Source organism: Balaenoptera ricei, chromosome 15 (assembly GCF_028023285.1).
Source record: "Balaenoptera ricei isolate mBalRic1 chromosome 15, mBalRic1.hap2, whole genome shotgun sequence".
Classification (NCBI taxonomy): domain Eukaryota; kingdom Metazoa; phylum Chordata; class Mammalia; order Artiodactyla; family Balaenopteridae; genus Balaenoptera; species Balaenoptera ricei.
Genome location: NC_082653.1, coordinates 51,826,020 through 51,838,420, shown reverse-complemented (window position 1 = coordinate 51,838,420; position 12,401 = coordinate 51,826,020). Strand labels below are relative to the sequence as shown.

The window sequence follows — 12,401 nt, the reverse complement described above, 5'->3', positions numbered from 1 at the left end:
AGGTTGGCGACCACCGCACTTGGCATTTGGCGAAGAACCGCTCTTCCCCGCTACCTTGAGGGACAGCATCGAACCAGACAGAGCTGACTAGGGGGCATCTCAGGGGCTCCAAGTCCACGAAAATATCACAAACACAATATGCTGTTCTACAGCTTAAAAGGCATCCTCTTTCTTCCCCTCCTGAAAAAACTCTTTCAACGTTATTACAGTAATTTTAGTTAACGAAAACGCAAGCTAACTGTTTAACTGAAATGGAAGATGCAATGACACCTTCATCAAATATTATGAGGGATAAATAACGTGAAGGACCAGTGTCTGGCCAAGACTAAACAGATATTTAATCATTGCTTTTTATGAGGAAATGCTTGGGGCTAGACTTGGGATGAAGTAAGAATCACCTGGACAAGTAAGGAGTAGTTGATGGACTAAAGCAGGGGCTTCGTGGTTGGTGGTTAAATGAATAAGTGAGGAAAATCCAAGTTCTCCTCCAAAACGAGGGGGGCAGCTGTGGCGGGGGAGGTGTCAGGAGGGAACTCTAGTAACTGGGTTAGAGTCACAAAACATTCAATAGATGTTTTCAAGGAAGCAGAAAATATTTTTATTTACAGATCATTTACTTTAGATTTAAGAGAATCAAGAATTTTCAGTGGTGGGGGCCAGGGTAAGTTATCTCTATAAGGAAGTCATCCATAAGAAAGCTAAACATTTTTCAATTTTTACTGAATTTGTCCAATTCAATTTATCCAATATGAATGGAAATGAGAAGAATAAAAATTTTAACAGTATTTGGGTCGAGTGGGTCTGCCTGGTGCTGGATTGTGAAACAGAAGGAATCTACCGTCTGAGACATGCCAAAGTGAAAAACTTGTACACACGCCAATTACATGCACTACAGATTTGAGTTTGTCTGGAATTGTCATCTGTCTAACCGAGTCTAGTCAAAATGTCACTTAGCACCTGATAACACACAGAGGTTTAAGGCCACCTCACAACAAATCTTTTGAGCCTCCCGAAGAGCAATGAGGAGCAACTAACAATTGAGGAAAAGGTACCAGGGTGTCTTAACATGAACACTGAGCTAGGAAATACCTGATTCTTACTGCTAAATACCAATCTACTACATGATTTCCTTTTTAGATTTTGTTTTTAAGATATACTTCTACCTCTCCCTCTCACTAACAAATTGCTCTGTTTTAAAATTAAATTCAACTTTGGTTTTCAGAATTTGCCTTTTGGTGAATTTCAAGGTACATACTGAAGTAACCTGAGAGTGTGGGAACTTCCAAAAATCCAGGAACCAGAGGAAGCTTTTCTCAATATCCCATGGAATGAGATCATTCTGTCTAACTCATGCATAAAACCAAACTTAAGAAATAAACTGACTTTTTCAGGACTTCCCTGGTGGCGCAGTGGTTAGGAATCCGCCTGCCAATGCAGGGGACACAGGTTCGAGCCCTGGTCCGTGAAGATCCCACATGCCGCGGAGCATCTAAGCCCATGCGCCACACTACTGAGCCTGCACTCTAGAGCCTGCGAGCCACAACTACTGAGCCCGTGTGCCTAGAGCCCGTGCTCTGCAACAAGAGAAGCCACCGCAATAAGTCCGCGCACTGCAATGAAGAGTAGCCCCTGCTCGCTGCAACTGGAGAAAGCCTGCGCACAGCAACGAATACCCAATGCAGCCAAAAATAAATAAATAATAAATTCATTTTTAAAAAAAGAAATAAACTGACTTTTCCTGTCAAATATAAAATTAAGACAACAGAAGCCAGCATTCCTAATCCCAGAATGCAAGAGAAATTACTAGGTAAATACTCTTTTATAACATAATCATTAGAATTCTGGTAACTTTCATAATTGAAGGCTATTTTAATTAAAGGCAAAGTAAATTAAGACATGAAATCCAATCCTTCCCTCTTATATGTCATTTAGGCCAGGGTCACACATAGGAAATAATTCAATTCTGGTTGAATTGTTAGAAATAAAACAGGAATCAAAGATTTTGTTCTTTTGCATGTAATTCCTTCCTGGGGGTGAGGGGGTAGAGTGAAATGTCCAAAAGAAAAACGCTCTCTTTGGGTCTTTTACCTTAGGCAGAGTGGTGCACTGGGGTGCTGGGCACAGGCTCTGTGCCCAGGGGAGATGCCCTCTACGGATGGCTAATTCCCTGCTCCTGTCGGTCACTCCCATCATGATCAAATATTTACTGGGTGTTCACAGGGGTGCTGAACTCATGAGACCTCAAACCTCAGAGGTTTTTTTCCCCATATTCCATGACTGTTACCATTTACATCTAAAATGCAGTGTGGGCAGGTGGACAGAGAGGGAGGGAAGGGCATTTCTGCTTTCAAGTTTTAGACACACGTCTGAGATCAGGCCACTGTGCAGGAACCCAAGAACAAGGTTGGATTCATTTTTAAAAAAGCATAGATTCCTCATTTAGGTTAAAGGAACCACTGGTTCAGCATCTGCCTGAGATGAATCCCAACAAATGGCATTGGTTTAACTCACACTGATTTTCAAGAATTGGTAAGACAGGGACTTCCCTGGTGGCTCAGTGGTTAAGACTCCGTGCTCCGAATGCAGGGGGCCTGGGTTCGATCCCTGGTCAGGGAACCAGATCCCACACGCAGGCCTCAACTAAGAGTTCGCATGCCACAAGTAAGGAGCCTGTGAGCTGCAACTAAGGAGTCCACCTGCCACAACTAAGACCTGGCGCAACCAAGTAAATAAAAAAAAATAAATATTAAAAAAAAAGAATTGGTAAGATAGGAAAGATGTCTGTAAAAAATACATATTTTAATATATTACACATTTATTTAAGTATTTAATGTTAAATACTAATATATACTTTGTATCTTAAAATATACATTAAATTTATTATATTAGTTATGATATGCGACATGATTGGTTCTGGGGAGAAATAAGAAAAAGGAAGATAAGACAAAAACTGTAAATGCCCCATCCTGGGAGAAATTTCCCTGGGAGAACTTATTCTCAAGTAGACTGTGTTCTTTGAAGCATTCTTTTTTTTTTTTTTTTAATTTATTTATTTATTTATTTTTGGTTGCATTGGGTCTTCGTTGCTGCACACGGGCTTTCTCTAGTTGTGGTGAGCGGGGGCTACTCTTCATTGCAGTGCGTGGGCGTCTCATTGTGGTGGCTTCTCTTATTGTGGGGCACGGGCTCTAGGCACAAGGGCTTCAGTAGTTGTGGCACGCAAGCTCAGTAGTTGTGGCTTGCGGGCTCTAGAGCTCAGGCTCAGTAACTGTGGCACACGGGCTTAGTTGCTCCACAGCATGTGGGATCTTCCTGGACCAGGGCTCGAACCCATGTCCCCTGCATTGGCAGGCAGATTCTTAACCACTACGCCACCAGGGAAGTCCATCTCTGAAGCATTCTTAGCAGTTTACCCTGATTTCTTCAACTTCCTAATCCACTTGGCTTCTACATCCCTCTCGCTCCATTTAACAGGAGAGACCTGAGGACACCCATGGTTGCCCTTTGGTGGACACAGGGTCTCGCTGTCCAGAAGCGTACACTGAAGACCCGAGGCCACAAGCCTGGGCAGAACCCATGGGATCCTGCCTGGATGTGGGTCTGATTCACTGGGAGAAGGAAGTGGTAAGAGGCCGGTGTGGGAAGGTCAGGGAGCAGGAGCACAAGCTGAAGTTGAGTGGAAGGAAGGGCACCCAGAGAACTTGAACAAAAGGCATCACCTTGAACCCACCACTGTAGATAATCAGAATCCAAATGCCCTGACCCTTGTCTCACAAACCCCGCCAATGGAGGTCCGCTCCACTGATCTTGGCATTCTCCAAATCTCTTGCCCATGAGAGGTGCTCAAAAGAAGGTAACTGACTTATGATTCCGCGGGCTCTAAGTGTCTGTGAATATTTCCTTTCCTCGGGTCGAGCCTTTCCCACCCTGGTGACAGGGATGCTTTCTTAGGACGCACTAGCCGGCCACCGACTGATTCTAACCGCTTGGTTTCCCTGCCCATCTTCCAGCAGGGCTCCCTGTGTGCAGCTGCATGCAGGACAGGCTGCACCGGAGCCTCCCAAGTCCCCGAGAAACAGGGCGCAGGTGTGGACCGGGAGCTCCTGTTCCACCAGAGGAGATGGATGGACACCCACACAGCAGGCTACACTAGCAATGAACGGATGAATGAAAGAACGGCAACAACCTGGGTGAATCTCAAATCATTATGCCGTGTGAGAGGAGCCAGTCAAAAAAAGAGTGTACACTGCAGGATTCAGTTTATATAAGGTTCTAGAAAATGCAAATCAATCTACAGTGACAGAAAGCAGACCGTGGTTACCTAGGGATGGGGGAAGTGGGGAGAGAGTATTGAGGGCCACAAGGAAACTTTGGGGATGATGGAGATCATCATTATCTTGATTGTGGGGATGGTTTTTGGGTGTAGACGTGTTAAAACTCACCAAATTGCACACTTCAAATATGTACAGCTTAGTGCACTGACCTCAACAAAGTTGTTACAAAGAAAGAACGGAACAGAACTGAAGCCCATGGTCGAAGATTTCATGGTGCGCTGTAAGCACTAGCTGCTTTCTAGGTGCTGGGATTTCCCTCCAGACCTCTTCTCAGCCTTTCAAGAATTTCATCACCTCTCTGTTGTTTCCTAAATAGCTGCAATGCTTTTTTTCTTTTTCCTCATCTCACAATATTTTCTTCTATTCTCCTGTTTCAAAACCCGCTACACTTTGGGGTCTCCCCTCTTTCTAGAACATGTTCACTGAAGAAAAACACCCCACCTTTTAAGCATCTTCCTTTCTTGCCTGACACTATGAAACAGGTCACAGAAACATTTACTGCCTGTCCTTACAGAACAGTGATTGAGCTAGACCGTCCACGGCTATACTGCCCAGTACCTTAGCCACAGCCACACGTGGGTATTTAAACTTAATATAGGGAATTCCCTGGTGGTTCAGTGGTTGGGAATCCGCCTGCCAATGCAGGGGACACGGATTCAAGCCCTGGTCTGGGAAGATCCCACACACCGCGGAGCAATGGAGCCCGTGTACCGCAACTACTGAGCCTGCGCTCTAGAGCCCGGGAGCCACAACTACTGAGCTCATGCGCCACAACTACTGAAGCCCATGTGCCTAGAGCCCATGCTCCACAACACGAAAAGCCACCGCAATGAGAAGCCTCCGCACCGCAACGAGGAGTAGCCCCTGCTTGCCACAACTAGAGAAGGCCCACGCACAGCAACGAAGACCCAACCTAGCCAAAAATAAATAAATAAATAAATAAATAGTTTTAAAAAATAAACTTAAACTAATTTAAATGACATAAAAATAAAAACTCATCCTCAACTGCATGAGGCACATGTGAAGTGTCGGTGGCCCTGTGTGGACACACAGCAGAACAGAAATTTCCATCCTCACACAGAGCTGTGTTGGACAGATGGATGGCTGAAAACCACAGAAAGAGGCCTTGCCCTCCAGGAACCAACAGCTCGGTGCAGCACGCGGAAGCAGAGAAAGGCTGCCCTCCTTCCTCACCTGCACACGCACAGGCAGCTGGCATCTCTGTGGGACGTGTGTCAGAAAGAAAAGAACCAGCCTTGGGGGTCTTCCCTGGTGGCACAGTGGTTGAGAATCTGCCTGCCAATGCAGGGGACACGGGTTCGAGCCCTGGTCTGGGAAGATCCCACATGCCGCGGAGCAACTGGGCCCGTGAGCCACAATTACTGAGCCTGTGCGTCTGGAGCCTGTGCTCCACAAGAAGAGAGGCCGCGATAGTGAGAGGCCCGCGCACCGCAATGAAGAGTGGCCCCCACTTGCCACAACTAGAGAAAGCCCTCGCACAGAAACAAAGACCCAACACAGCCATAAATAAAATAAAATAAATTAAAAAAAAAACTTAAAAAAAAATGATTGTTAAAAAAAACCCAAAAAACAAAAAACAACCAGCCTTGGGGATGGAAGAACCAGAAGGGCACTGCCCCTTGGCTAACCAGGAAAGAGCCCCCACGTGGGGACTCTGGGGTGACAGGGACTCACTCGAGCACCCGCATCTGCATGTCACGGTGCTAGACGCGAGGGAGTCAGGTGTGCGCAGCAGAAGCAAATGCAGAGGGGGCAGAAGGAAGTGGAAGGGCAGGGGACAGGGCACGCGGGGGGCAGGTGCTGGGGACCCCGGGAGAAGGCAGTCCCCTCCTGGGAGCGTCCCTTCCTCTTTCCCCATCCATACCCTTCGCTCTCCATCCCACGTTGCCATTTTCTCACCATCTGACAGTGTGGCAGGACCTCCCCATCCGAGCACCTGCCTCAGGGTAGCACGGACCCATCCCCAGCAGCAAGCCTGGCCCTCACGATGCTTAGTTGACTGAGTTAACGAACAAGAGAGAGTGGGAGATGGGACCTGCCTGCGGACCAGTTCATGCCACAGGAGAAGGGTTGGGAGGGGGAGAAAGTGCCTGGGGGACCAGTGTGACAGTGGTGACTCGAGCTAGGATGGTAGCAAAGGAGATAAAAAAGAAGCACAAAAAGTACAAAAAAAAAAATCAGGCCAAAAGAATGGCCAGGACTTAGTGAGTCACTGGACATGGGAGGCTGTGAGGATGACCCCTGGGGCCCTGACTTTCAACAGAGCAAAAGCCTGGAACATCAGCCGTCTGGCCGCTGACCACCGAGCTCCTGGTCTCCACAGCTGCACTAACAGGTCATCCTCCCTCTCACAACAAGCGGGAACTTGGGAAAAGGGACCCTGCCCCCCACACGAGTGCCCCTCCCCAGCTGCCATCCTGCATCTGGTCATGAGGTCACACGAAAGCCAAACTGAGGGACATCCTGCAAGATAACTGGCCTGTGATATCACATCGTCAAGGTTGTAAAAAGCACAAAGTGAGAAGCCGATCGGGAACTGAGGACACCATAGGACTTGCAGGAGCCCTCAGGTCTTAGCGGAGCAGGAGGGAGGGAGGGAGATGGAGAGAGAAGAGTAATGTGGAAAAACGTTCACCTTGGGGAATCTGGGTGAGATTGTCCATAAATTATTTCTATATTTTTCCATAAATTATTCCAAAACAGAAACTTAAAAAAAAGACATTTAAAATTTAACTTAGAAATTCTAGTTTTGGGAGAACTAACTTGCCCCAGTCCCTGCCCCGCTGCCTAACGGCCACCACAGGGCCTTGAGGGTTCCAAGGGTTCCCGCTGGGCGAGCCTGGCAGGGTGGTGGGGCTTCTTCCGCATGTTCTGTTCTCTCTGGCTGGAAAGCGCCTCTCTCTGCTCTCCTGTGCCTATTTGTTTTTTGAATTTATTTTATTTGTATTTATTTTTGGCTGCATTGGTTCTTTGTTGCTGAGCGCGGGCTTTCTCTGGTTGCGGCGAGTGGGGGCTACTCTTCAGTGCAGTGTGCTGGCTTCTCATGGCGGTGGCTTCTCTTGTTGCAGAGCAGGGGCTCTAGGTGCGCGGGCTTCAGTAATTGCGGCACGCAGGCTCAGTAGTTGTGGCTCGCGGGCTTTAGAGCGCAGGCTCAGTAGTGTGGCTCACGGGCTTAGCTGCTCCGCGGCATGTGGGATCTTCCCGGACCAGGGCTTGAACCCGTGTCCTCTGCATTGGCAGGTGGATTCTTAACCACTGCGCCACCAGGCAAGCCCTCTCCTGTGCCTATTTGTTCCCATTTTTTAGGGAGAGTCTGTTGTACTTCTGGTGACTCTGGTAAGAGAGCTATAATGGACCAGTATTTAGAGGCAACCAGGAAAGGCAGCTCCGGGCACCAAATCTTAATGGCTTCATCTAAAAAAAGTTAACAATTGAAAAAAACTGTCCTGGGACTTCCCTGGTGGGCCAGTGGTTAGGACTCCACGCTTCCACCACAGTGGGCACGGGTTCGATTCCTGGTCAGGGAACTGGGATCGCACATGCTGAGTGTGGCATGGCCAAAAAAACCCAAAACAAAACAAAACAAAAACCTGTCTTTTAATATGACAACACGGCAGAAGAAGAAATTGCATACCTTGTCTAAGCTGGGGTGAATTTACTATTTGTAATATGGGACACAAGAAGAAAACCTTCTGATTCAATATATTAACTCACTTATAAAAAAATGCCAAATGATCATCTCTGTAGAGTAGGATGATGGCTTCTGCCCCCTCCAGCTTCATCCTGTCCAAATATTCTTCTACAAAATGCATTACTTTTGTACAACTAGAAAAACACAGTTTTGGGTAAAACTTTCCAGTTGGATGCTTTCCTTACACAGCACCAGACACTGAGGTATCAGCAAATACCCACAGCCATGTCTCATGGACAGAACGTCCACTTGAGTTGCTTGTGATGAGTGGGGGATGTTACTAGCAGTTTCCTTAGGGCCAAGAAGACTTTAAGGTGAATGATGGCTACTAAACTCGCACCTTGTCTCTCAAACACTGTTTTTCCTCCTGTAAACCTAGTGCTTGATCACTGCGAGGAAGGCTCTTTGCTGCTCAGGACTGGAGTGAATGGAGCCCTCTGCTCCCTCCTCCCTGGGGGCCATGGTGGGCAGCACTGCCCAGGGGCGCCCACTCGCTCCCGGCCATCCTGGTCAAATGCCCATTTCCAACCTTCTTTTCTAATGGGAAAGAACTCAGTGGGTTTTCAAAACTTTGTATTGGATACCGTTTCAGCATTTTTAAGGTCTCTGTAGAGGTTTTAGAAGCCAGCACCATCCATTTAGCTCTGCAAGTCTGAGCGGGACTCACTGGTCTCGATGACAAGCGTAAAACCCGCACAGTCAGAGACTGAGATGCCCCACGCTTGCCACCCGAGGCTGCCCCATCAAGGTGCTCTTCCCTGGCTTGGCTAGATCTGCCTTGCTGCAATTCTCCAGGCAAACAACAGCCAATCACGGGACTTGGCACTTGAGATGAAAGAAACTTGCCACGTCTGGCAACCCACGCACTTTACAGAAGCAGCCAGTGGGGCCAGAGAGGGGGAGACTGGTCACAGGGCGTGCAGCTCCCAAAGGCGAGGCTGACACTCAAGCATCTGCAAACTCTGGGGCCTGGCCCCCCTCCCTGGACCCCACCACCTCTAGCTACCGTCACTCCCATCGAGAGAGTCACCCTGGGACCAGAACAGACTCGCAATCTCTCACTGTGGTTATTACAGGCAAGAAGTAGCGGGCAGAGGTGTTTGCTCTGCTCAAGGCTCTTTCTTTTTAAATCTGCAGATTCTGTGTGCTCAGAAGGCTGCAGGCGGCTCAGGTTACTCAGCTCTGACTAAGCCTTCTTGAGCAGAGTGGCCGGGGAGGCAGAAGCTACTCTGCATCACGCACACGCCTGCAGCCCATGCTGTTCAGCCTCCCGTGTTATCAGACACACATCTAGGATCTCAGGCCCTGCGTGGAAAAAGAAGCCAGGGCACAGTGTACACTGGTCTTTTCCACAAAACTGAAAATGAATGTCTACTGGATTTAGTAAATGAGCTAGAATGCCAAAATGGTTACAGATTTTGGCCCTTTTCTTGGTTGTAACATCACATGAGGTCTCTCCAAGGGCATACTATTAGCATCAAATCACAGCCTCGATGCCGGCCAGCCAAGCGTTTTGTTCACTCTGTGGCTCTCTGCTCAGCATCTCTTAATAGCTGGGGCAAGGATGGGTCTCGGCCTCCAGGGCACTCTCCTCCATACCACATGCGCACCCCCAGCTCTTAGTCCAGGGGTGTAAGTGGGAGGCCAGAACCACACTCGCTTGCGGCTGCACTTGAACCATGCAGAGCAGAGCAGGGGCTTCATCCATGCAGAGCAAATTTTTAAGGTAGATGGTTATGATTCTTAGCCTTAAGGTTGTCCATCTTTCTCCTTTTAGTTCCTTCTCGTCCACTATATTGACCACATAGGTACATGATGAAAGGAAACAAACCTACTCAGAACCTCAGTTAGGCATCAAATGGCCGCTGAGAGCAGTCAGAGAAGTGGGAGGCGCTGCCCAGCATGAGGGAGGCAGCCACTGCCCCACGGCCAGTGAGGGGAGCCCCAGAGCTCCAGTCTTCTGGGGGTATGCTCTCTGACCTCCTACGGCAGCATGACATGGAACGAAGAGCCCACTCCAGGGGTCAGGGTAGACTGCGTCTTGGCCTGGTTCTTCTAGGGCACGTGACCTTGGTCCACCCCCACTCCTTCTTGGGACCAGTTCTTTCCCTAGTAAATGCCTATGGCCACTCTGAACTCTAAAATCCTACGAACTCTTGCATCTCCCTTAAGTTGAGAGCCCTAAATTAGTTTTGGTGGAGCCTGGCACCCCAATCAATAGGCAACAGCCTCTTGACAGATGAATGAAAAAACCCAAGATCAACATAAACCACCGTAAGTAGGAACGATACAAGGCACTCTTAATTTTTATAAACACACTTTAAACCAAACTAGGAGGACATAAACTGCCCTGGCTTAAGAAAAAGCCAAAATACTGAAACAATCTTCCATTTCAATACTAAAATCAAGAATGTGTTAACCCAAATTAGTTAAAAAGGAATTTAGCTCATTTAATAAGAAACTTCCCATTCATAAACCAAAAACCCATCACCTAATGCCTGGAACAACAGAATGTCAGGGCTTAGAGATCATCTAGGGCAACTGACTCATATGACTGAAGGAAAATCAAAATCCAGAAGGGGGCAGGCGACATAGACAAGGTCACAAAGGAAAGGCAGGAATGAGAACCCAGGTCCCCTGAATCCACCTGGGTCTGACAACAGGGCTAAATATTTCATAGTGAATGAATGAAGGTAAGTGGTATTCCCTGCAATGCATGGTTCTTCTAACTGGTTCACAAATAAGTGATTTCCAGGTTATGGAGGTATCCTAGAATACGATCAAATACTTCAAAATTCTACTTTTAACTCCTCAGAAGCCACAGTGGAATTTCTCAGCATTTTCCACATAAGCTAACAATATTCCCAACGGAGGGAACCACAGGGCAAAGAAATCACCTCCGGAAACCTGGAGTCTTTCACCTGGTGCCAGAGGAGCAGCCTAACGGAGGCTTTGGTAATGTGTTTACCTCAATCACCAAATTCACCCATGTCACAGACCGTCAAAACATTGGATTAGGGATAAGGCAAAGATCTGACAACACCTCTTCTGGCTGCAGAACCATAAGAAGATCAGAAATCCCCTTTCTGGAAGGGTTTAAAATTAAAATTAAAATTGCAGCAACCAGAAGTTGTGACTGGGGTCTAGGACACGTTTGCGGAAAAACACACACAAAAGCAAAAAGAACTGGCGTCTGCAATGAGAAGTGGGTATGGAGGGGAGACGGAGGCCTGAGACAGTTTAGGATGCAAGGTCCCTCGGTGACGCCAGGTGGTTCAGGTCTAGGGTTCCTGGCTGGAGCAGCAGGCCAGGAGGATGGGGGAGCCAGGCATCAGCCCCTGGGCCGGGTTCGGCGTCGGGGGCGTTGGTGGGATGGGCGGGGCGACACCTGGGGCCCGGGCAGGGCGGGGGCTAAGGGCGGGGGCTAAGGGCGGGGCAGGACTGGGGTCCCCGGGAGGGGCCCCGGCGCCGCCCGGCCCACGCACCTCCTCGGCCTGCTTGCGCAGCGCCTTCTCCCGCTCGTACTGGGTGAGCAGCTGCTCGTTGTCCTCGCGCAGCAGCTCCAGCTCCACCTCATGCTCCTGGTTCTCGCTGAGCACCGAGTCCAGATTCTCGAGCACGTTGACCACGAGTGGCATCAGCTCCTTGACCACCTCCTCGTCGTAGCAGTGGATGAGGCGCTCGAACTCGCGGTAGATGGAGCCCGCCAGGCCCGACACCCGCTCCGACATCACCGAGCCAGAGCAGTAGTCGTCCTGGTACACGACCACGCCGCCGCCCTCGTCCATCTGGATCTCCATCATCGCGGCCACCGCCGCCGCCAGCGCGGCCTGCTGTCCGCCGGCGCGCCCGCCCGCTCTGGCTGCCCGTAGTCCGCAGGCCGCGGCCCGTCGCCTGCGCCGCAGCCGCTGTCGCCTCAGCCACCGCCAGCTGATACTGATGCTGATGCTGCGCCCGTCGCTCAGCGGTCGGAAGTCCCGCCTCCCGGAAGTCCCGCCCCCCAGACAGCGGGGGCGGTGCCCGCCCATCCAGCCGGAGCCCCGCGGCGCCGCACCGCTAGGAGTCGCAGGGGCCCTAACGTAGGAGGAAGCCAGTCCCCGGGTCAGAAGCTCGGCCGAGCGGGGCTGGGAGCGCTTCCGGTCAGGTTCGTCAGAGCAGCTGTCTGCCAGCTCCCACGACGCAGGCGTGGACTTTTATAAAGTGACAGCGTATGTCCTAAGTATATACAACTGACTTTGTACGGTTTAGACTTAAGCGAGCGTCCGTGTGTCCACCCTTCCCTCCAAAGAAATGGCCGTTATCTTTGTGCGCCCCTCCCTCCCTTCCGGAGTTGACCGCGACGCTGACCTGGTTAA

General features: G+C 49.5%; 1 protein-coding gene across 5 annotated transcripts in view; it reads right to left on the bottom strand.

Moving 5' to 3' along the window:
* The window catches only part of MAPK8IP3 (mitogen-activated protein kinase 8 interacting protein 3), a 47,327-nt gene extending 35,329 nt beyond the window's left edge, over positions 1 to 11,998 (bottom strand). For 4 of the 5 annotated variants that reach the window (XM_059898386.1, XM_059898385.1, XM_059898388.1 and 1 more), the window contains exon 1: positions 11,532 to 11,931. In XM_059898386.1, coding sequence (XP_059754369.1) covers positions 11,532 to 11,849 — 318 coding nt within the window. In that variant the 5' untranslated portion in view covers positions 11,850 to 11,931. Of the gene's footprint in view, positions 1 to 11,531 lie in introns of all 5 variants that reach the window. The other variant, XM_059898389.1, reaches the window with a different exon arrangement.
* Positions 11,999 to 12,401: the final 403 nt, after the last annotated feature.